We start from the raw sequence: 24751 nt of genomic DNA, 5'->3' as shown, positions 1-24751 counted from the left end.
GGTTAGTGTTCAGCTACTAAGAAGTAGCTGTGCACACTTTTTAGACCATTGGGAAAGGTTGTGGCTTAGATTTGCTCCTCAGGTCAGACCCCATAGAAAGTGTATTTCTGCGTATTTCCTTCAGCAGGAGCAGGCTTTGGGGGCTGGGGGAGTCTTTTAACGTAAGGGTGTGGGGTGACCAGTATCATTGGAGTGGGATACAGAACAGAGGACTGAGTTCCTGTTTCTGTCTAGGGAGAAGCAGGACCCAAGGAGAGCCGGTCTCTCACCCCTGCCCTAGAGGGACAGACCTCTCAGTCCCCAAGGGCTCACCCTGCCACCGCCTGAGGTGGGAGTGGGTTGGAGTTGTCTGTTGCTCTGGTCGGCCAGTTTGTGTGATTGCTAGTCCTGCCTTCCCAAGAACATTGGATTTTTCATTTAAAACTCAGGAAAATGAGCTTAGTTAAATGTTTTAGTTTTTGAAATCCGTCTCCTCTAATCTTTGTTCCATCGAGCTGACCGTACGGCAGTCTGGCTCGAGTGACCTTGCTCTTTTGCTGTCCTGTTTGCGGTCCATCACTGAAGCAGCGGGGAGCAAACTAACAAACAAAATGCTTACCCAGTAACTCACTGAGTGGACTGAGACAGGGCTGTATCCATACAGTGGAATGTCGTTTGGCAATAAAAAGGAATGAAGCACTAATACATGCTCAACAGCGATGATCTTGAAGACGTGCTAAGTGGTAGACAGGAGATTTCATCTATCTGATATGCCCAGAGAAGGGAAATGATAGAGCCAGAGGTTATAGGACAAGGTTTGGGGGCCTAGGAGTAGTGAGGGGAGAGATGCTGGTAAGCACCATGTTGATTTTTGAGGTGGTTGAGAACATCTTCAAAGCAGCTTGGCTATGTCAGTGCACACCTGGAATCCTTGACTGAGGCAGGAGGATTGTGAGCTGAGGCCAGCTGTTCTGTGTAGCAATACCCTGTCTCAAAAAAAAAAAAAAAACCCTAAAATTTGACAACAGTGTGTATGTATGTAATTCCGTGAATGATAGAAATCCCAAATTGCACATTGCAAATGTGTTAATTTTTACGGCATGTAAATTACATTTCCTCAAAGCCTGACGAAAGCACTGACTCAACATAGAAATGAAAATATAGACGTGGCTCATTTATCCAGTCAGGTGGCCTGAAACAGCAGGTGAGCGATGGGGATGTGCAGACATCCTCCCTCTGTGGGAGAGCTGGTCCATGTCCCTTCCCAGTCAGAGCACTTCCAAGCATTTAAAAGGTCCTGCCCGAGTCCGCAAGGTTGTCCGAAGTTGCTGAAGTGGCACTCCCGGCTAGAATGTTGGACCTCAGCACTGACATTTGCCTTGATAAGAAAGGCTGGACTCTCAGCACAGTCTTGGGCCCAGACTGAGCTCTGAGCCCAGATAGGTGTAACTGGGTGCTGCCTTACCACCCAATTCCTTGCCTGAAATCCAAACATTCAAATGCCACTTTCTGAGTTTCCTTTCTGTGCCATGGCGTTCCTGATACTTGAATATAGATGAAAAGTCACTGGGGACCGTTCACCTGTAGTGCTACAGCGAAGTTCAGTCTGCTCCCTGAAGGCTGTATCTAGTGACTGTATGGAGGATCCAGTCTAGAAGGTATCCCTGTGTCAGAGCTTGTATTGATGTGTTCGCTCTTACTCTGTAAAAGGGAGTGTAGAAGCCGGCCATGGTGGCGCACACCTTTAATCCCAGCACTTGGGAGGCAGAGGCAGGCAGATCTCTGTGAGTCTGAGACCAGCCTCGTCTACAGAGAGAGTTCCAGGACAGCCAAGACTACACTGAGAAACCCTGTCTCCAAAACAAAAGAAACAAAAGTGAGTGTAGTAGAAATCTTAAGCTAAGGTCAGGTCTCCCTGTGACGCTACCCAAAGGAAACTTGAGCAACCAAGATTGATTTACCAAGGCCAGAGAAAGCCAGGAGATAATTTGACAGAAGTCAAACTCTGCAATTACACGTTGAGAGATAGGATAGATGGTACAAGGTTTCATTGTCAAAGTCCATCTGGTTCCCCCCACCCCCAAGACTCTTAGACATTTCAGATAACATTTTGATAATTAAACTGTAAAAATCCAGAAATTGTGTTTTTCAAAATGCATTCTGAAAAATCCTACGTCTTTGAAATGCCCCTGGGCAACAGGGACTGGGAATTCTAGCCTGGGCATCCATGGATTTTCAGTTTGCATTAGCTAAACAAAGGAACAGTTAATCCAGTTCACAGGACCTTGAGATATGGCCCCATCCCTGTCTTCCTATTCTCTTTAAAAGTCCATTACTCTCTAGAGAACCCCCAGCCACTGACATGGCCAGAAGACACCCAAGACAGATATCAGACTTTATACATGGTTCAAGTTGGGAATCACTACAGCTGGGGGAGGGGAGCGTGGTGGTAAAAGATTCTGACCTTTCTGCCCAGTGACTGAGGGACCAGCAAAGGGGAGGCTGGTTTATTTTGCTAACAGGGTAGCTGCTACTGGTTTATTCAAAGCAAAACCAGGTTGAGGGATTAGGTCTTTAATCTCTGAGACACAGAAGCAGTCTGGCCTGCTCTGTGGCCTGTCTGCCTAGAAAGGTCACCCCGAAAACTGAAGTAGGTGTTCATGACCATGTCCTCCTGGCTGCTTGTTACTAGGCTCTGTTGTTACTTTTTTCCCTGGTCAAGCGATGTTATTGGCTGCCCTGTGTTCCATTTGCATGACCCTAAGACGGCAGGCCATCTGCACCCTCAGTTCCTGTGTCTCTGGACAGACCTCATTCCCCTGGACCAGCCCTAGCCAGCTGAGAACATTGACCTAGCTTGTGTCAAGCCTTTAAGATGTGAAGGGAGGCAGGACCCAGGTCCAGCCTTCTGTGGATCAGGTGACTTAGGCCCAAGGACAGACAGTATCCTCTGCTCTAGATTAAAGGACCCAGTCCATGACACCTTAATTTTATTTAGTTATCTATTTATTTTGAGGTAGGATTTTTCTCTGTAGCCTCGACTGCCCTGGAACTTGCTCTGTAGACCACTTGACCTTGAATTTACAGAGGTTCTTTTGACTCTGCCTCCCGAGTGCTGGGATTAAACACCTTTGTTCTTGCCAGTGTTCCAGTGATGCCTGCATTTGGTCTGCCCTCAAAACTCTAGACTTGGTTTTAAGAAATATGAACCCCTAAGCACACTGGGGGTCAAGGCCGGAGGATCATGAGTTCTAGACTAACCTAGGCTATATACCCAGACCTTGTCTCAAAATAACAAAAGGAAGATATAGGTTCCTAGACTCTGAGACTGACAGGCATATAAGAAGCAGTTCCAGGGAAACTGATGAAGCCCACACCCGAAGAAGAGGACAGGGCGGGTGGCTCATGGTCCCCATAGATGCCTATACATCCTCAGTGAGCCTAGGATGTAGGAGGTGCCCACCAGGAGGGCCAGGCCTGTTAATGTCCTCAGTTCTAGGAACAGTAGGTTTAAGATGAGCTAACCTAGACTAAGAATGACACACAGAATGCGTTGAAAAGATTTATTAAACCCGGGGTGGGTGGAGTCAGTGTGGGTCAGGCCACCATTCAGTACTGATCCCAAATAAGGCGCGGCTCAGGGGTCCCCGCGAATGCCTGCCAAATGCTAGCTGCTTTTCATTAAAAGCAAAAACAAAACCGCAAATTTTTGTTTAAATTTAGTTTTTTCTGACTAGTTTCACCCTTATTTTTTAGAAATAAGATTTTAGTTTTAGGTGGTTTGGTTGAAATAAAACGCTGCTCCGGGTTCTGGCAGCTAATGACGAACTGGCCCTCTCCCCGAAGTCACTCTCCGAAACAGCGCTGCTGTCAGGGCCTCTCAGTAGCATCAGCGCGAAGCATATGTGTGTTTATTAGAAAACCACAAGGTATTGTCAGGGACGCATGCTTCAGAGTGCTTTGGCAACCCTAGGATAAATCCTACTCTTTTTTGGATGTTGGGGTCAGATTTTAAGTGACTGAAATGTATGTGTGTGTGTGTGTGCGCAGTGTATACATATACAAGTGATTATGCTGACATCAATATTGGTAATTCTGGGGTGCAAATCCAGGACCCCAAGTCGTAAGAGTTCCCAGCCACACCGCAGCCCTTCAGCGTTGCTCTTACAAGTAGGAGATGTGAAGTATCCAGACAGTGACCTGCCGCGAGCCCTCTGCTCCCCATCTCTGTGTGCAGTTTGGAGTTGCGAGTCAGTTGAGTTCTCATGGGGCCATCCTCCTGTCAACGGGACATTTTAGTTCTCCTTTATTTCTGTGGCATTGTTGCCATTCAGACACCAGATGCATCCGCATCCTCTGAGTTCATTAAAAACCATCATTCACCATACAAACCCAGCATCAGGGGAACACGAAGGGAAGGCGGGGTGTCTTCGTTTGTTGAAGCCTGATTTCTCTTAGGGTCCCATAATTTATGTGAATGTTATTAAAGGTCATATTTAAATTTTGATGGAAGTTTATGCTGTGTTGCAACATGTTATTAAAGATTGATAAACTAATAACAATCCTACTGGCCTTTTTAAACTCAGACTAGGCCAGTTTGCGTAGCCTAAGGTGGCGTGTGCCACGTTTGGGAAATCTGTGTTGGGGAGATGACCAGTGACTGGGAGCATAGGTGCTGAGAAACTGATCTTAAGGGACATGGAAGGACCTGCTTGCTTGGGATGGTCTCGTAGAATGACCACCATGCTGTCCAGATGCCAGCAGCGTCCTCAACAGAAGTGCTGCTGGGCCATAACTGCTGAGCAGCGTGTGCTCATCAGCCGAGAGCAGTGCCACCATGGACAGCGAGGGCCCTGCTCGTCTGCTGCAGCCGTGGACAGCGAGGGCCCTGCTCGTCTGCTGCAGCCGTGGACAGCGAGGGCCCTGCTTGTTCTCTGCTCTGCTGCCCTGGTAGCTTCCGCACACCTTTGCCAGTCTTGAGTATCAAGACTGTAGATACACCGTAGATGAATCTCTATGTTTACGTTAATACTGACTTGGCATCTTTAGGGAGGACAATTTTGTTTGTTGTTTGTCTTTTGCTTTGTTTTTGTTGTGGGTTTTAGAGACAGGGTTTCTCTGTGTAGCCCTGGCTGTCCTGGAACTCTCTCTGTAGACCAGGCTAGCCTCCAACTCGGAGATCTGCCTGCCTCTGCCTCCCAAGTGATGAAATTAAAGGCATGTGCCACCATCGCCTGGCACATTTTAAATTTCTAATAAAGTATTTCATGTAGTTTTCAGAACGGTTGATACTAACTGCATATGTGTACATACATATGTGTGATGTGGGTAGATGTGTATGTGTATGTATACCTGCTAAGGCCTGAAGCTGATGCTGGTGGTCTTCTAGATTGCTGTCCACTCTGTTTATCGAGGCAGGGTCTCTCATGGAACTCCAAGCTCTCCAATTCCAGCTAGTCTGGGTACCAAACTCTGGTCCTCATACTTTCCTGCCGAGCACTTTATCCACTGAACCGTCCCCACTGCCCACACAGCATCTTTTATGGTAATGACTGGCTTTGGCTTCTGGAGATGATCTCTCCCCAGTGCCCTAAGTTTAGAAAGCCTTGGTCCCGAATGTTCTCTTCATCCAGCCTGCTCTTCTGTATTGGTCACTGAAGATCTGATGACTTGGTGTTGGGATGTTTGTTTAGTTTATGTTCTCCCAATGTCCACTCTTTTAATTAAAAGGAGTATTGTTATTAGGAAGTGACTACCACTCTAAGTTTTAAAAATAATACTAAAATATAAAATGAAGGTTTCTTTACAGCGAATTCTAATTCTTCAATTTGCAGATATGGGGAGGTGGTTGTTTTTTGGGGAGGGTAGTTGGGGATTTTTCTTTGTTTTTGTTGTTGTTGTTTTAATCGGGAATGATGCCTCTCTCCTATGTACTCTAGAGTAGCCAGATAGCGAGGCTCTGGGCATCTGGGATCATCCTTCGGTTTGTCCAGTCTTTAACACTAGTGCAAACCTTTTGTTTTTCCCTCTTCCTTCTTGGTTTTTGTTTTTATATTTTAGACAGTGTCTCACTGTGTAGCCTTGAGACCAGATTGGCCTCAAACTGAGAGATCTGCCTGCCTCTGCCTCCCGAGTGCTAGGATTAAATGTCTGTGCTGCCCCAGCTGGAGAGAAAGCAGACAAATCCTGTTTCTACTGAAGGAACTTACATCTGGTGCTTACTCTGTACTGGTGCATCCTGTATCTACTGGATTCTGAGCTCTCTGGGCTAAGTGCTGTCTTCATGACAGGGCCCCATGCTGGGAAGAGACCCCTCTGACTGTCTGAATCACAGCTGCTGTGTGCTGTGGTCTTTCCCCGTGGAAGGGTGATAAGGAAGAGATACTGCAGTTTCCTATACTTAGTCAGTCTAGGTATTCTCAAGTGTAAAGTGTGAGAACTGCCTTTTTTTTAATTAAAAAATATATACATGTATACATACACAGCCTGCATGTATGTGTGTGTGTGTGGTACCCTGGAGGTCAGAAAAGGGCATTAGATCCTCTGGAACTGGAGTGATAAGTTGTGAGCCACGATGTGGGTGCTGGGGAACTGAACCCTGGTCCTCTGTAAGAGCAACAAGTGCTCTTAACTGGTGAGCCATCTCTCCAGCTCCAACTTGTTTAAAAACAAAAACAAAAACAAAAAACCCTAGTAGGGTGAGAGTAGAGGCATTTTAGGGCTCTCCCATCGCTGGGATCACCTAGGCGAGGGTACCATTGATGCAGCTTCCACTGCCTCCTTCCCCTACATCTGTCCTGTGCCAGCATTCATAGACTACACCACCTGCCTGTCCCGCTTTTAACTTTAGACGTCATTTTCCCTTTTTCTGCTTCACAGTTAGCATCTTAAATTGTTGCCTGATGTTTTGTCCTCTTTGGTTTTTTTTTTTTTTTTTTTTTTTTGCCTTTTTTCGAGACAGAGTTTCTCTGTGGTTTTGGAGCCTGTCCTGGAACTAGCTCTTGTACCAGGCTGGTCTCGAACTCACACAGATCCGCCTGCCTCTGCCTCCCAAGTGCTAGGATTAAAGGCATGTGCCACCACCGCCCGGCTTTCTCTTTGGTTTTGATGTTTACTTATTGCATCATTTTTCTGAGTTCCTAATGTCCCCAAACTATCAGGTGTGTGGCCTCTCCTTGGTATGAGCCTCCAGCTGGGACCTCAGGAGCACTGCCTGCCTCAGGTGACTCTCGTGGGGGTTTTAAGATTTTTGCAGACATGCGTGTGCTTTATTGAGGCAGTAAGGCTGCATTTGAGCCCAGACCCTGTACTTGCTGTGACTTCAGTCAGCTGTCCTCGTTTAGGACCTGTGGCATGTGTTTTGTGGTTGGCATGAGGACAGATGTTAGAGAGGAGTGTGTGCAGCGGCCGCATGGCCAAGCAGCTCTAGGCTTAGGTGGGAGGTCGTGGAGGCCACCAGGGGAAGAAAGCACAGGGAGATTCAAGTTTTTCCTCCTGTTTTCCAGATCAACGTTCGGGTGACCACCATGGATGCCGAGCTGGAGTTTGCCATCCAGCCAAACACCACCGGGAAACAGCTTTTTGATCAGGTCAGTCTCCGATATCGGGACGGGGAATTGACCGCTCATGAGAAGTGGGTGAGGGGCCAACCCTTTGGTCTTCTAAGCTGATAGCGTGTTTTGTCACTTCAGGTAACAGATGAAAGGGGCCTTTGAGAAAGTAGGGCACTGTTTAGATCTCATCCGCCATGACACGCCCGTGATGTCGGGTCTTTCTGTTAAGCAGCTGTTAGCTGATAACACTCAGTAGATACTGGGGTTTATCATAGCCGCACTGCTGCAAACACAGTTTTGTTAAATGGTTCAGCCCTTCCCAAACTGGACTAGGAAACGATACCTAGTGGTGTTTAGCAGCTGCCAGTCACGTGTCAGCAAGCTCTTCGCAGCTCTGTTAGGTTCGAAGACCCCGTGGTCTTCGTCGTAACTGCTCATTCTTTTCACTGTTACAAATCCGTGAATTGTGAGCACAGTGACCTTGTTCAGATAAAAGACGATGTGGGGTCCCCCTTTTTAAAAGGGATTTCCAGAACCTTTTATAAAAAATCAACAACAACAAAAAAAAAATCAGAACCCCATTCTTACCTTGAGGACCATACAGGTGGTCAGCAGCCCAGATGTGGCATCCGAGCCAGAGCTGGCCACCTCTTCTGCAGTTCAGACAGAGGCAGCTTTGCTAACGTGAGCACCGTGACGGGGCTGTGGTGGAGACCGTCCAACACCTGGCATGGTTCTCAGGGGGTCAGTCCTGTGGTCCCCTCACTTCTGTGAGGAAACCGAATAGCTAAATCTGTTTCTGAGGAAAACACTTCAGGTAGCTGGCCCCAACAGGCAGTTTCACCGCAGAACATTTGGTTTTGGAAAGCCGTTTTTCCAGAATGTTCTACATTACTCTCACATAGAATGGGGAGAAAGGGTACCTCTTATTCCCATCTCTTGGTAGGTCCTGGGAAACCCTCCTTGCCTCTTTGTTCTCTGCCCAATTTCGTAGACTAAATGGGCCCAGACAGTGGTGAGGGGTGCACCAAAGATACCAGCTCACCCTTGGCATTCAGGCCCTCAGCGCAGTCTGCACAGGCTTTGCCTGGAGGTAGCAGGGCAAGCGTGTTCATGTTCCTGCGCCTCCTGAAGTTTGAGGTGGATGGGAGAGATAAATGAGAGCGAACTCTCGAGAGCAGACAGGGTCTGGGTCACAAGGCCAGAGGTGAGCCACACAACACCTGACCCAAGAGCTTGCTGTCCCAAGTGGCCCCACTGCCCTCTGCATTCAAGGTCCAGACCTGAAAACGAGCACTGGAGTTGGGAAGGCCTGGGAAGGGAATTCAGCACCACTGCCCATTCTCGGGCCAGGCTTTTCCGAAAAGTGAGCACAGGGTAGTGCCAGGTGGCTCTACCTGCGGCAGAACCCTGGGTGCCAGGGCGTGCCCAGACCTGTTCCGCAGGGCTGGCAGCCAGTCACCATTGTTTGGAAGGTGTTCTCTTCTAGTGAGATTTAAGATACTTTCTGCTCTGGGGTGAGGCTAGATTAAGGATGAAATCTAAAGGTCACCCCTGAAAGTTTCCCAGAGGAAGCTGGGCACAGCCACTAAGTGCCGTGTGGACCTTGGCCTGGTCAGTTCTGGCTCTCGAGCATTGTTCTTCCTCGCTGGCAAATGGGTGGTGGGGCCACCAGCGACATTGCTTCCAGAGCATAGCAGGAAACTATAGTACGAGGGGAAAATGAGACTGCAGTCACAGATCCGAGGAACGAGGCTTGTCCCAGAACCAGACCCTCTAGCCAGATGGAGCCAAGGGAAAGAGACCGTGGGCATGCTGGCACTCCAGTGACAGCACCCCGAGACATCACCCCACCATCCTGCCGCTGCAGCAGCCTCTCCCCTCGCAGTCCAGGCTGCAGCCTGTCACTGGACTAGCTGGGGCTCCATGTAGAGCAAGAGCTGGCATTGGATGTGCTGTGGGGACAGGAGGCATGGGACACAGCACTTCAGCTGCTGCTTGGTTGACTGATTCAGGCACCCCTGTCCTTGTGTCTTAAAGTCTGTCATCCAAACCCGCCCCAAGGCAGAGGTGAGGGTCAACCCCCGAGCTACTGAGACCCTTCTTGGGGTGAAGCTGGGAGGTGAATCACAGGACCGTGAAGGCTGTGGAAATAACGACTTTGTGGGAGTGCGGGATTCCTCTATGGGAGGACCATGGTTTCAGAATGTACCGAGGGAAGGTGTTTAACCTGCCCTTGGGGGAAGCCCATCCTTTAAAATAAAACCGCAGAAGCCCATTCATTGAGAACAGTAAGGAGGGAGTGTCAAGTCAGGGCAACTGAGAGTGGTGGCCTTGGCTACACGGGATGCTTGCAGACTGACTCAGCCATCCACACAAATGCAGGAGAGGACTCTGAGTGGTGGCCTTGGCAGTCAGTGGAAGCCTAGAGCTCTGGAGAGGGAGGTCAGATGGACAGGAAGTTCTCACTAGCTGCACAGGACCAGGCTGAGGTTGCAGTTGGGCGGATGAACTGCAAAGGGTGGATTAGAGCCAACACCCGCTTGCTGTGTGTGTAGGACTTTGTTGTGCAGCCCGCGTCACCTCGGATGATAAGGCGCTGGTTTGTGCAGAGTAGGAAGTTGGCAGGGGTGGACGGAGAGTCCTCTGCACTCAGCACAAGGGCACGGGCTTCATGAAGTCCTGGGGCAGAGTGTGTGGAGCAAGCCAAGTTTCCCTCACACCATCCTTGATAGAGTCTTGGGGTGATGCATACCCACTGTTATCACCACTGTTGTGTGGGGTGCACGAGCAGGGCGGCCCGTGACAGTTCATAAGCAGAGATTCTAGAGGTAGTAAGCATTTGCCCCTCTACAGATGAAGGTGGCAGGCGGCCAGGGTTCCTCGTTGCCCTGTGTGTATGGTTTCTCTTTTTAGGGAAGATGAGGCATTTCACAATGGAACCTGTGATGGTCCCTAACTCATACCCTTCTTGCCATGTGATGGAGGAAGGTCATTGGTTAAGTAATAAAGAAACTGCTTGACCTCATAGGTTAAAACATAGGTGGGAGGAGTAAACAGAACAGAATGCTGGGAGGACGAGGAAGTGAGCTCAGAGGCCATGCTCCCCTCTCCCGGGCAGACATGATGAACCAAGCCGCCAGGTCAGACATGCTGAATCTTTCCCGGTAAGCGCACCTTGGGGTGCTACACACATTATTAGAAATGGGCTAGTCCAGGTGCGAGAGTTAGCCGAGAAGAGGCTAGATATAATGGGCCAAACAGTGTTTAAAAGAATACAATTTGTGTGTTGTTATTTCTGGTGTAAAGCTAGCCGTGCGGGACGAAAAGCAGGCCCGCAGCTCCCACAACAGCCATGCGCCCCTGGAAGCTGGGATCTGGTGTGCACCATCAACACATGGCTTCCTGTGTGGTTTCTGGAGTGTTCAGTCAGTCTAGTCTAGCGTGTCGTTTATACCTCCCAGGAACTCCTAGAAGGACAGGTTTAATGTTTCCTGTCATGGTGTTTAAAACTGCAACATCTAAGTTTTAGGACTTAGTTCTCTTATGGGTGTGAGTATGTGTGTCTATGTGGGAGGGGGGTGATTATTTCCATGGACCACGTGTGGTGCTGGTGATTTCCAGCCATCCCCCTGCCTGAGCATCCTGATGCAGGGCAGTATGCCTAGACATTCCCTAAAGTGGGCTCTCGGTTCTGTGTGCTCATCCCAGCCAGCCCGAGCCTGCAGTCAAGGGTAAAGCTTACAGATAACCTTGAATCCGGTCAGATTCAGGCTAAAATATGTCACTTATGCTTTGACATGACCTCTGGGCCAGAGGTTGTGCTCGAGACTGCCTGTTTGTCGTACCAGTCAAAGTCCCGGTCTCTGGGGACTGGTGAACACATGGCGGGGGCACCCACTGGCTGGCGTTGCCTGTGTGAGGGTGTTTCTCATGGTGGGCCTCTCGTTCTCCCACAGGTGGTAAAGACGATCGGCCTCCGTGAAGTGTGGTACTTTGGTCTCCAGTATGTGGACAATAAAGGATTTCCTACCTGGTTGAAACTTGATAAAAAGGTAAGTTGGAGTTCACCATCTGCAGGCCATTAGTTAACTGGGCATCAAAACCAGAATGCCTCCACCGTGTGTGCTGTGGGAGCTCCTTCCCTCTGTCAGCTAGCAGGCATAGACCCAGCATGTGTCTTTGTCTTTGTGTTCCTTGTTATTTGTGTAAAGACTTTTATAGACAGAGGGGCTGCAAGCTTCCAGGAAGGTAGAATCAGATCTTGGCACTCCTCCCCTTGAGTCCCCTGTTGGGGCAGGTAATGGCTAACTGCCTTGATTCCCCCCACCTCCACCCACCATGAGATTAATCTAGAAATCATGAGTCACCTACCATATTGTCAGAACCTGCTGTTCTGTTTGAGTCTGCAGTAAATTATCTTCTAGCTCCGAAAATCTGGCAACGTCACTCATAGTAAGGAAAGCTAAGTGTGTTTTCTTCAGACCCTTGCAGGCTGTGCTCTTCTTCCTCCACCTCATTTTCCATGTCACTGCAAGGAGGGCAAGAGGGGTCAGTTCATGGTCCAGGCCCAAGCTGGCTTGGGGCAGGTCCCAGCGTGAGGACATGGGGGCATTCCTAAATGAGCTCTTAGGGACCCATAGCACTGTCCCAAGAAATGGCAGAGAGACGAGTGGTCCTGCAGCCTAGCAGCTGGGTTTCCAACAGAGCCAAGACGCTTTAGGCTGACATCACAAGCTACAGTGATGGGTTAGGGGCTAGGGAATATGCTGAATTGGTAGAATGGTTGCCTAGCATGCATGAAGCCCTGTATAAACCAGGCATGGTGGGTCATGCCTGGAATCCCAGGTCTCAGAAGGCAGAGGCAGGAGTATCAAACTCAGGACCATCCTCCATAATGCAGCAAGTCTGAAGCACGCCCGGGACACTCTCAGATGATAAGAACAATACTTATATAATAGCATTTGGATCCCTGGTGTTCAGGAGTGGGCTGGAGTTGGTACTGAGAACTGCCTTCTGTCCCATAGGTATCAGCACAAGAGGTTCGGAAGGAGAACCCCGTCCAGTTCAAATTCCGGGCCAAGTTCTACCCTGAGGATGTGGCAGAGGAGCTCATCCAGGACATCACGCAGAAGCTATTCTTCCTGCAAGTCAAGGAGGGGATCCTCAGCGACGAGATCTACTGCCCCCCAGAGACAGCTGTGCTCCTGGGCTCCTACGCCGTGCAGGCCAAGTTTGGAGATTATAACAAAGAGATGCATAAGTCTGGGTACCTTAGCTCTGAGCGACTGATCCCCCAGAGGTGAGCCTCGGCCAGCCTGGGAGGAGGGAGAAGGAAGGAGGGAGCACTGTCAAGTCACTTAGGCTGGGAGGCTGGGACTTTCCTAAGTGCTCCTTTAGGACTGTTCTGAGCCAGCCCACTCCTCTGATGATTAACTGAGACACAGCAGGGTCACCATGTCCCTTCCTCTCGTGTCTGGTGGCCAGGCCCCTTCCTGACCTGCTTAGCTCTGCCTGGTCTACAGTAACCTGGCCTCTGGCAAGTCTGCCCTTCCTTACTGGTGACAAAATATGACCCCTTTTGGAAGAAAAGTTATTTAAAATACTGTAAAAAAGCTTACAGTGGGATTGGGTTCTTTGAAAGGCTAAATCTTCAGGCTTATGTTCCAGAAAGAAAACCAGGAAGTAGAAACAAAAACCCCACGTGATTGTCTCATTCACAAGAACAGTAAGGGGTGAATGCACGTAGGAAGGGGCCTCTTGGCTCACATGCCACAGCCCTCAAGGTGACAGCCCACCCTGCGTCTCTCCTTTTGAAACCTAGAGTCATGGACCAGCACAAGCTCAGCAGGGACCAGTGGGAGGACCGGATCCAGGTGTGGCACGCAGAACACCGAGGGATGCTCAAGTGAGTGCCGCCATTTTTCACTTACCTTCTCATGGGACTCCAAGTAGCACTTCCAGAGAGGTCAGCGTTTGGTCTTTGTGCTTGGTGACATACAGCACAGACAAGTGGGGTTCCCTTGGGGGGAAGAAATTTTAGAGTTTTGTTTTTTTAAACAAGGCCTGGTGTTCTTGCCTGGGGAAAGAAGCAACTCGGTTTAAGCCTCAGATGCTAGCTCCATCCGTCCCTTCAGAGAAAATCCTGCAGTGAGGTCATTGCCTTCCACACTACACAGAATGTAAACATGGCCCCGGGTGAGAACGCCGTGGAGCCTGAGGGACAGAGGCCTGGAGGCTTCAGGGTGTTCAGGTGAAGATCCCAGTCCCTGCTGCTGGCCTCAGCCCTCACTACTTTCTTGCAGTGTGGGACTCGGAAACTACGTGCTGCATAGTCCTTGAGTGGCCAAGAGCCTTTGGAGTCCTTTGTTGGGATCTCTGGTCATTCTGTTTCTTGCTAGGATAGGGTTATCCTAGCAAGAGAATAAAAAAAAAATCTGTCTCCTTAGAAACCAGAGCAAATCAGTTATCTCTCCTTGAATGTGTAGAGCAGATGAGTTACCGGGCTCAGGATCGCACAGACCCGTCAGGGAGCTGCTTGCAGGCCTCGCCCATCCCTACTGCCTAGCTGCCTCTGGTTGCTCCAGGCCTTGCCTCCCTGTAAGCCATGCCCCCACTCTCCTTTGCTGGCCCTTATTCCCAGCATCTGCAGAGGCTCGTGTGTTTGGTGTGATTTATTGCTAACCACAGAACCTATGTTTTCTTTCCCATTAGGGACAGTGCCATGCTAGAATACCTGAAGATTGCTCAGGATCTGGAAATGTACGGGATCAACTATTTCGAGATCAAAAATAAAAAAGGAACAGACCTTTGGCTTGGCGTTGATGCCCTTGGACTTAATATTTATGAGAAAGATGACAAGTGAGTTGAAATTGATCATTGGTTTTAACTGTGGGGTACCAGGCCTACAAAGCCAAGGAAATGCCAGGCGTGTGTGTGCACACATGCTCGTGTGCATGTGCACATATATGTGTGTGCATCTGTGTGTGTGTGTGTGTGTGTGTGTGTGTGTGTGTGGTGCGTGTCGAACAGTGTGGTAGCTTGGTGACCAGAAGTCAGTTGTACCTCCAGTCTGTTCTGCAGCACGTGGAGTCTGTGGCAAGGGAAGGCCCAGAGTGCACCAACCTTAGTCCCCTGAGCCCTGTGAAGCAGAGAGGGTGTAGCTAGCTTTTAGAGGACTTTCGCCCTCCGCAGGTATTCCTAGGCTGTTGCCTAGCCAGGGTGGACTCCTGGCTCAAGGTTTGTGCTAATCCAACCAGGAATGTTGGTAATGCCAGCAGATACTCCAGGAGTCTGTAAGCAGCAGCAGCCTGCACGTAGGAACAATTAGCTAAATCCCCTGAGCCCACAGAAGGTGTCTAATTGCTTCACAGCCATCTCGTGCAGGTCTGCTAGCAGACTCATAGGAAGAGAGCCGCCTGGCGCCAGGAGTCTCTTGTCTGCCGCAGGTGTTCCCTGCCCGAGTTGCCTTTTTCCCACCAGGGGAAATCAGCCGGCTTTAGCAAGGGTTGCCTGAGTGCAGAAGCTGGGCGACAGGAGTGTGCCATGGTCTTAAAGTCAGCCTGGAGCCCTGAGGTGCAGACAAGCCCTGTGAAGTGTGTCAGGATGTGTCACCCCCCCCCCCTTGTCTCACCCTGCCGCCATGTCTCTGTGCAGTTATCTAAGAGAGCGGCCCTGCTGTAATAAATGATATGTACATAAAGCATCCAGCTAGTGGCCAGGCATGGTGGCACACACCTTTAATCCAGCATTCAGGAGGCAGAGGTAGACAGAGCTCTGTGAATTCAAGGCCAGCAGGGGCTACACAGTGAGACCCTGTCTAAAATATAAAATAACCCATTCAGAACATCCCAGGAACCCTAGACGTGGACTGTGGAGTGTTTTGTGCTTGCTTCTGAACAAGTGTGCTTGGTGTGGTATTGGTAGAGAAGCAAGGGCAGTCTGAGCCACAGGCGACAGGTGCTCTCGGCCCACAGGCCCTCCTCCGCGCCAGGACTAGAGGCTGGGGACTCTGAGGCACCACTATGCCGAAAAGCTGGGCCTGGGGTAGAAAGTGAGCACCCAGCCCTAGCTGTGGGAAGCTGCCTCTGCCTTTTAGCTCCATTTGTGAATGGCCAGATTTTGTAACAAGCCCTGGCAAGGGCTGTCCAAACAGGTTTTTCCAGCTGTAAGAAACAGCCATGGGCAGGAACTTGCTGATGTCAGCTTGTAACCAGCCTAGCCCACAGAAATGTTGCCTTTTTTCCCCCAAGTAAATTTTGAACTGTGCCCTACTGGGGTCCCCGCCCACCCCCAGGCTCTTCCCCTGGTGGCAGCACTGTGACTTCTAAAGGAAGCACAGCCTCTCTGCAGAGGAAAAGCATTGAGGTCGGGACCGAATCGGTTAACAGCCAGGTTTTCTCCTGTTTGCAGTAGCTACAGGAGATTGTTCCCACCTCCAAGGGACCAGAGCTCTAAGACCCTGAGTATTGAATTGCATCCTTCACCAATAGAACTAGTGGTAGGGATTGGGTATTCTTGATACATTGTTAATAGGGCAATTTGATATACACAAATAAACAGATATATCTTTATCGTAGTCTTTTTGAAATTAAATGGGCTCTGGCCGGGAAATGCCTTCCAGAGACCTTCCATGAGGAGGGCTCATGGTGTACTGCTTAGAACAGTGGGAGCTTAGGTAGTAAAAGCCTGTGTGTGTCCCCCTTCTTTAATCCTTGGCTCGGAAGGAGGGGTGATGGGCTCAGAAGTCCAGCTGAGCCGGACTGTAATTGCTCCTGGCATTCCCCTACCGAAGCTGTCCTGACATGGAAATCAGTGAAAACTAGGGACACTGAGGCGGCTCCCCCCTTGGCGTCAGCATGTCAAGCCGCCTCACTCCACCATGAAGCGGTGGTGTAGGCAGCAGTCCTGACTCTGAAAGACTGGGTCCCGGAGGAGCTTGTGGACTGGTGGGGACATCAGTCCATCCATCCGTGTGGTCACTGAAGGTGACCTCACAAGCACCCTAGCCTGGAGCTGGTGTGTCTCACCGTGAATTACGGCATCCGTACTTGTCCCAGGAAATGAAAACCGAGATCACGTACTATGTTTTGTTACCGCAGTAGGTTTTGATAGAAGATTTAAGAATAGTAACATGTAGACTTGTGTTTATTTGCCGACTTTTGACAAATGTGCCTGAAAAATCCCAAATCATATCAAGACGTAGAGTATTTATCATCTCAGCTGGGCCCTTGTGGCGCACGCCTTTAATCCCAGCACTCAAGAGGCCGAGGCAGGTAGATCTCTGAATTTGAGGCCAGCCTGGTCTACAGAGTGAGTTCCAGGACAGCATGAGCTACAGAGAGAACCCTGTCTCAAGAACCCCGCCCCCCCAAATATCTCCATTGCTGCTGATTTTGGATTTAAAAAGTTTTAAATATCCTTAAAAAATTATTCCCAACTTAAGTTTACAATAGTACAAAGAATTCCCCTATACCTTTAACCTGTCTTCCCACAAGGGTGACTGCCAGGACTGGTGCTCACGCGGACGGTGGCGCTCTGTGGGTCTCATTTCCACATGTTGTCCCAGCAGCCAGTTTCTGCTTCTGACACCCAGCCAGCATCAGCACCATGCTTCCTTGTCTCCTGGCTCCTCAGCACTGCTGGCCTGGACTTTCCACTGACTTTCTAAAGCCGTCAGCTTCGCAGGGCCAAGGTTTGCTCACATCAGATTGGAGTTTTGCCCTTTGGGCAAGAATCCCATAGAAGGGCCTGAGGCCTCCCACAAAGAGCAGCAGGTGGTGTCCATGGGTCCAGCCCTCAGTGGGAGCCTCCACTGTCACGTCTGTCCTTCTCATTAGAGTTGGCAGTATATTTTAGGGAGATTCTGTGAGACTGAGCTTACTGACACCGACTCTTTCACATTCTGCTATTGATTCTAATGTCCGTGGGTGAAACCTTCATGAGATTATTTCTGTGTTAAGAAATGGCGATCTGGGGGAGGGGGCAGGCAGTCTCACACAGATACACATAGCTCGAAAGAGCCAGTTTCTTTCTTCCATTTACTCGGTTCTGTATTAAAATGAAGTGCGGGTATTTGTCAGTGGTAATGTTGTTCACTTTATTACTCAGGCTGTTTCAGATTCGGCCTGTAGGGGACCTTGGCATTGGTACCTGTGTCCTTTCCAAGTATCCCCATTGTGCTGAGGGTGTCCTTACCCTCTCACATCTCAAGATGCCTCCTTCCAGTCCTGTGTGTGCCCAGCATCCAGCCATCAGCAGATACCTCTGTGTTTTTTGGTAGAGGCTCCCACGTTGCCATCATCAGCCGCCTCCAGTTCCAGCTTACAAGTCACCCAGGCTTCCCTAGAACTCACCACTCTCCTGCCCCTCAGCTTTCCCGGTGCTGGGGCTATTGGCATGCACCACCTGTTCTCTCCCACCCCTTTCTCAGTGACACATACGGGCAGTCACAGGATAAATCCGTGGCAGATAAATCTCCTTGGTGGGCCATACCCATGTCCTACGTGTGATCTGTTTGGACAGGGAGAGGCAAAGAGGGTGCTTGTAGGCTTACATTTTCCAACTGGTTAAGAATTAAAGGGTGTTCTTTAACTTAGAAGTGAGTCACAGCTACCATGTTTAACGTTGTGCTTTGATACAGCAATTAGGCTTATGAGTGGCTACGGGATTGTCGTTCATGTGAGCTTTCAAAGTCTCCAAGGCCATGTTGGGCCCAGCCTTTGGAAAACAGGTGCCTGTTGAGCTTGGAGGCCTGGCTTTTCTGGGTCAGAGACTAGAGAGACCTGTACAGACAGGAGCTGTGGGCCAGAGCCCGGCCTCCTTGGGCTTTAAGGAGCTGAGACATTGATCCGGCCATGTGGCTATGGGTTGAGTAGCTGTCTCCCGGTTCTTGGTGCTTCTGTGACCAGCTTTGTCCTCAGAGTCTGGAGCAAGTGCTCCAGAAGCAGCTGCTTGTCATTGCCATGTTTTAGCTTTTCTCTATGTGTATGTGAGGTGGGGGACACAGGTGGAGGATGCTGGGTACACACACAGGTGGAGGATGCTGGGGATACAGGCGGAGGATGCTGGGGACACACACAGGCGGAGGATGCTGGGGACACAGGTGGAGGATGCTGGGTACACACACAGGTGGAGGATGCTGGGGATACAGGCGGAGGATGCTGGGGACACACACAGGCGGAGGATGCTGGGGACACAGGTGGAGGATGCTGGGGACACAGGCAGCAGATGCTGGGGACGCAGGCAAGGATGCTGGGGACACACACAGGCAGAGGATGCTGGTAGGCGCAGGCTATGGCTGTATTTCAAGTGTTTTGAGACAATATTGCTGAAAGTTACGTGTGTAGGGTGACGATAAAGTGACAGACACGCCGCATTCGAGTGACATGATGCGTGTTAGCAGTGGCTACAAGCATAGGTGACAGAGTTGTGAAGAATGAGTTTATACCAAAGGCTTCCGCCATGGACCACCCTGGCCTGTGGCCTACATCGCTTCTGCAGTTGTGCCGTGACTACTGTGCCCTGGAAGCCCTCTTGTGGCCTTCAGAGGCTGCCTTTTGTTTTTGACCCAGCCTTTGCTGCCAAAGCAAAAACCCGCCCTGCCCATTATGTCGTTAGGCGCTGGATGCCACCCCAACCCCCAGCCTTGCTGTGATTGCTGAAAGTAGGAACTGTAGGGGACGACTGGTTGATCTTTTTCCCTCCTGTTAATTCTCATTTTAGGGGTGTGTGTGTGTGTGTGTGTGTGTGTGTGTGTGTGTGTGTGTGTTTGTGCGCACGCGCGCGCGCAGAAGCCAGAGGACATCAGGAGCCCTGCTTGATCACGCTCCACTTTTTCCCTTAAGACAGGGTCTCTTGTTGAGCCTGAAGCTAATCTGGTTGCCAGTGAAACTTAGCAATCGTGTCTCTGCCACCACAGTGGTTACAGGTGCCTTTTATTTATGAGTTCTGTGGATGTGAACTCTGGCTTTCATACTTGTGTAGAGAACACTCTTCCCCGTGAGCCATCTCCCCAGCCCAGGGCTATTTTGAAGGCAGTACTTGGACAGTGGTCTCAGAGTCTGTCCTGTGCTATTTCTGGCGCAGCACTGGAAAGAAGGGTGAGGACATGACTAAGCGAGCAGAGATGGGAAAGCCAGGATTCAGCCAGTGATGTGGTGACATTGAGTAGTAGGACCATGCAGGGCTTCCGTGTAGTCTCAGAGCCACCTGGACGGACACAGGGCAGCATCCAGCAAGGTAGGGAGCATGTGCTGGATGAGAGCCAGAGGCACGGAGTCTGTCTGTCCTGCCCGCTTCCATCAGTCAGTGGCTTCTCTCTGTGATGGAGGTTTATATGGAAAGCAAGGCACGTTTCTATAAAGCTAAAGGTAACGAGGATCTAAATAACCTGGACATGGTCTGTGTCAGAGAGGGAAGGAAGGGGCCTGGGGGAGAGGACAAGGAAGCGTGTTGCCGCCCGGAACCCCATGTTGAAAGTGTAGTTTGAGAGCTTGGAAGGCTACTCTCAGGTGAATAGAAACAGTTGACATGTCTGAAGTGAGAATTGGTTGACCAACAGGAAATTAATCAGACCCGCAGAACGGAACCAGCTGTGTGAGAGCTTGGGGAGGGTCGCTGTGTGGGGATTTGAGGCAGGGGGTCAGATAGGACAAAAGGGTATTCCAGATTAAGAATCGGCTCTTAGGCAAGATGACCAAGATGATGTAACATAACTTCCTGAAACTGAGAAAAATGACAGGTAGCTGTGTCGAGGCTGGACCTGGGATGGCAGAGACTGTTGAAATGCGGTGTTTTACTAATTATGGACTTGCTTTATGTTTTAAAGAGAGATTTGCTAAGGTCTCTCAGTCCTAGAGTGCTCATGAGTCCGGACACCTAACCAACTGCTGTTTTTCTTCTTCTAACCTCAGGTTGACCCCAAAGATCGGCTTCCCTTGGAGTGAAATCAGGAACATCTCTTTCAATGACAAAAAGTTTGTCATTAAGCCCATCGACAAGAAGGCACCTGTAAGTTCAAGTGTATACCCGCCCACTGCTTATAGGTCTCAGCTAGCTGGGTTTTCAGAACATTGAAGCTCCCCTGTGTCCTGGGAAGACAGTGTTTCTCAGAGTTCCCTCTCATGGAGGCTCAGAGACCTTTGTGCCACATGACTGACCACCACAGTGGGAGGTTGTTATGGAGACTAGATGTGTCCATCCATGTTAGATGATGTAATCTCAGCCTTCCTACGGAGAAAAGGACAGTTCTCAGTCATTGACCTTGACCAAGTGATAATAAGCATTTCCCAAAATGACACACTTCTGCCGTGGCACACCCAACTTGCCCAATGATCGTGTAGGCAGCCAGCCTACCCCTCATACCAGCTTGTGGGTGCAGCTCATACCAGTGTCTCCTTGGTAGCTGGTTGGAACATAGACAATGAGACTTTCAAATCCAAAGGACCAAAATGTGACTTTCTGTACCTTCTTGGGCTGAGCAGTTAAGAAGCGTTCTAGTGTTTCAGAGCACGGCAGCTCCCCAGGGCTTCCACCTCTGCCTCTTGTTTCTTCCTCTCAGTTGAGCCTCCCACCTTTCCCCGTGGTCACTCTGGTCATCACATGACCTTCACTTAAGCCGGTGCTCTCTGCCCATGTGGGAGGCAGAGTGTAAGAACTGAAAGGATCAGTGTATTGTGGGACTTCATTTGGGTTTATTCTGTCAGCATTTAAACATTAGGCTGATGTTAGCTCAGAATATTAAAGACAGACATATAGCCACAACTACAATATGGAGGAAATGGCCAGAATTCTGTTTTCTGGTTTTAATCATAATATTTTTTTTAGAGCTTGCTCTTTTTACTACAGTTATAGATTGGGGACCAGTAGGTCCCCATATCTTTTGTCCCTAATCACAATGGGAAGCTTAGGGAGGCAAACACAGGCTTTTAGGACTGAGATCCACTGCGGAATGGCAGACCCACTAGAAACACTCCATGCGGCTGCCGTTGCTTTCCCCACACACGGGCTCGGCTGCGGGAGTTGCCAAGTCAGCAGGTCTCGCGGCTTGGCTGGTGGAGGTGTTTTCTTTATTGAAATGTGCCCCGCTGTGTGTGAGCTTGTGCTCCGCCTCCACAGGCGCTCGCATAGTTCTTCAAAATCAAACTGTGTTTAATGCAGACTCGGGCTCCATGGTAACAGCTTAGTATGTGGTCCCACCAGCTGAGGGCTACGGCATTTCCACGTTTTGGTGGGCAGTGAGGTGGCGTGGCTAGGAGAACAAGACAATTCTAAAGGAGGTGGCTTTCCACCCAGTGCAGTGCTTACACACTTTCAGAGCTTTAATTCCAGCTAACAGGAAAGCCAGCCTTAGGGCTAGACTGTTGAAGTGTGTGTGCACTCACGAACATATATATGTTGATCAGATTGAATTAGTGCATGCATGTTCACTACGGGGCCGCCCCATGGGAAGCCTCACTTAAAGAAACAGACGTAAGGAGATGACTCAGGCAGCCCGAATGGTTAGGGGAAGGGGGGACTGGCACAGGCGGATCTGTGGCATACACTAGCCAGCCCGTCTAGCTGAACTTCTGAGCCCCTGGTTCACAGAGACCCTGCCTCAAAAAATAAGGTGGAGAGTGATTGAGGAAGATTCCTGATGGATACGTCCTACCCTCAACACATGCACCACCTCCGCTGCATGCACCCCAGGAGCCCCGTGTGCTGGGACTCACCTGTGGCCATGGACAGCTGCAGTTCTACACTGTGAGGGAAAAGCAGTAAAACCAGGCAGAGAGGATTGTGAGTCTGGCAGTGAGCGGGCTGAGGAGAGGGAGGCCCGGGAGAGTCAGAATTAGTCTCAGGATTCAATGTAGAATATGCCGCTGGACCTTTCGCCCTATTTTTCATAGCAGAGTACATAAATATTCTAATGAGCGCCCTTTCAACAATCGGATTATTAGGGAGCTGAGGGGCAATGGAAGAGGCAGTGTCCCGGTAACCCCGCAGATCTCACTGGAGCTGCCGTGTGGCCATGCCTTGCGTCAGCATTTACTTTGGGCACAAGAAAACCACATTTTCAAGTTAGACTTTGATGTTAAAGACAACAGGAACCCTGATGGTGAAGGAGGTATAGGATTTTTTCCTTGTTGCAGCCTTGCGAAGGGAACCCTGGGAATTTAGAGAACCTCTCTAGAGGATCAGGCCAGGAGGCAGCTTCTCGCCTGCCAGCTCACAGAGATTGGGGCCTCATTTTGGCTTTTGGGTGGGATCTCTGACCTTACTTCCCTTTCTACTTGTCCAGGCAGCTATGAAGGGCCAAAGCAGTCCCTTCCCTTCAGACCAGGTCCCCCTATTCCTGTAGCATCCAGGGAAAGGGAGAGAGTTCTCAGGGAGCTGATCCATGGCGTCTGAACTGTTAGGAAATGTCTGGACTCTGCTCAGCTGATTGCTCAGGGCAGCCTTCTCAGGAGCCCCTCTGACAGAACAAGGTGGAGCTTCCTGGGAGCGTAGCAGGGTTTGTCTCCTTTGCCTGACAGGATTTGGGGTGTCTTGGGTTCCCTCTTCCTTAGTCTTTTTGTGCCTGATATCTGTTTTAGACATGGGCTGTCTGTTGTAAGAAAGCTCCCCCGGTCTCTTCTGTTTTGCATTAAGACACACTGTGGGGACTTGAACTCAGAAATCTTTAGCTCGGAGTCATAACTGGCTTCTTTCTAAGGTATCGGTGAAATTCCCTCCCCTCACCCACGCAGCTGCCAACTGCTATCTCTCTGAATGTTTGCTAGTGGTTTCTGGGTCTTTTTCTTACAGGCAGGGTTAGGGAGTCTCGTGTCCGCCTGTAGCTCTAACTCTTGAATCTAGGTGATGGGTGTTTTCTAAAGGGGAGTTGGTACATTTCTCTGCACGTACTTGTGAGTCACAGTGGAACGTTTTTTGGGCTGTGTGCCTCTGAAGCCATAAGCCAAGGTTGTTTCCTCTTGTGTAATAAGAGATAGGTAGGTAATAAAAATTCCTGTTTCTCTCAGCTCTATGGGCTCCTCCCTGGGAAACTCAGTGAGTTAATAATCAGTCTGAAACCAGAAGGGAGCCCCACCCAGGAAGTTGAGGGTTTCAGATGGCCTCATGCAGACAGGGGAACCCTTGGGTGTGTCAGTTGGCTAGTCCAGCATGCTATCAGTCTCTCTGGTGGCAGTGGGTGGGATGCACACTACTGTGTTTCCATCACCTTCCTTCCAGATGGCTGGAGGAAGCCACGCGGCATTTCCAAATAGGCCATGTCTCCCCTCTGTCACACAAGCTATCGTGGAAGGACCAAGAAGTTAAGAAGTGAGGTTGTCTGTCGTCACTGCCCTAAACGTCTGCAGTTCCTGCAGACAGAATTTCCAAATACCATGCTCTGCCCCGAGTACATAAGGCAGCTGGCACCGATAAGTAGCTGCTGCGCGTGGAGCCAGTGTTTACTGTCCCAGGTACTACTCGAGTCCCTTATGAACAGTCTCCAGTTTAGTCCCGTGACATTCCCACTGTATCGTCACCCTCATTCCCTGACTGAGTGATGGGTAACTTGCTCAGGGTTGCAGGACTCAGCAATAGTGGCGTGTATTAACGGGCTATCACCCAGCTACTATCTGTTGAGCACCGGGATAGTGTTGATTTGGTCCTGGGAGACAGATGAGTAGACAGCCACTGCTCTCAGGAGGGAGCTGTGGTCTAGTGGGGGTCGGATGCAGAAGTAGGCAGTGGAATGGTGTGGGTAGACGGGGCTAGACTGACACTCCCTTTGAAGGTGCTGAGACAGCGCAGCTCAGTTCACATGGGTTGTAGGGATGGCACCGGGAGGCCGTGGTGCATCCTTGACTCAGGAATCTGGAGCAGTGGAGATCGGGGCAGTGAGCAGTGTACATGGTGACTGGCTTGGCAGGAGGCAGACAGCTCAGGACCAGGAAAGGAAGGATGGTGACAGGCTATGGGGCTGGGGAAGCAGACACCAAAGCATAATACACTAGGGGGCCCGTGATGAGCGCCCCCCTGCCTTTCTCAGGACAGGAGAGGCTTTTTGATAGAACGCCGTAGACCAAGATTTAGTGTATACAAATCCACGCTAGGCATGCCACACATAGACCACAAATATGCGAGTGGATATACACACGTGAATATACAGACCACACACACGCCCCATGGGGAGTGAACATTTCTGGCCCCATCCTCTGTGGCATTTGGCCCGTTAGAGAAGGTTCTGG

At 50.0% G+C, this 24751-nt stretch overlaps 1 protein-coding gene across 1 annotated transcript in view; it reads left to right on the top strand.

The window, feature by feature from the left end:
* Positions 1-24751, top strand: part of Ezr (ezrin) — a 41770-nt gene that overhangs the window by 13012 nt on the left and 4007 nt on the right. The window contains exons 2-7 of the mRNA XM_050135754.1: positions 7485-7568; positions 11492-11587; positions 12560-12834; positions 13357-13440; positions 14247-14393; positions 20447-20543. Coding sequence (XP_049991711.1) covers positions 7485-7568; positions 11492-11587; positions 12560-12834; positions 13357-13440; positions 14247-14393; positions 20447-20543 — 783 coding nt within the window. The remainder of the gene's footprint in view (positions 1-7484; positions 7569-11491; positions 11588-12559; positions 12835-13356; positions 13441-14246; positions 14394-20446; positions 20544-24751) is intronic.

Source organism: Alexandromys fortis, unplaced genomic scaffold, assembly GCF_014885135.2.
Source record: "Alexandromys fortis isolate MF-2015 unplaced genomic scaffold, M_Fortis_MF-2015_v1.1 scaffold_23, whole genome shotgun sequence".
Classification (NCBI taxonomy): domain Eukaryota; kingdom Metazoa; phylum Chordata; class Mammalia; order Rodentia; family Cricetidae; genus Alexandromys; species Alexandromys fortis.
Note: the sequence above shows the minus strand (reverse complement) of the source record. Positions and strands in the feature narration are given on the sequence as shown.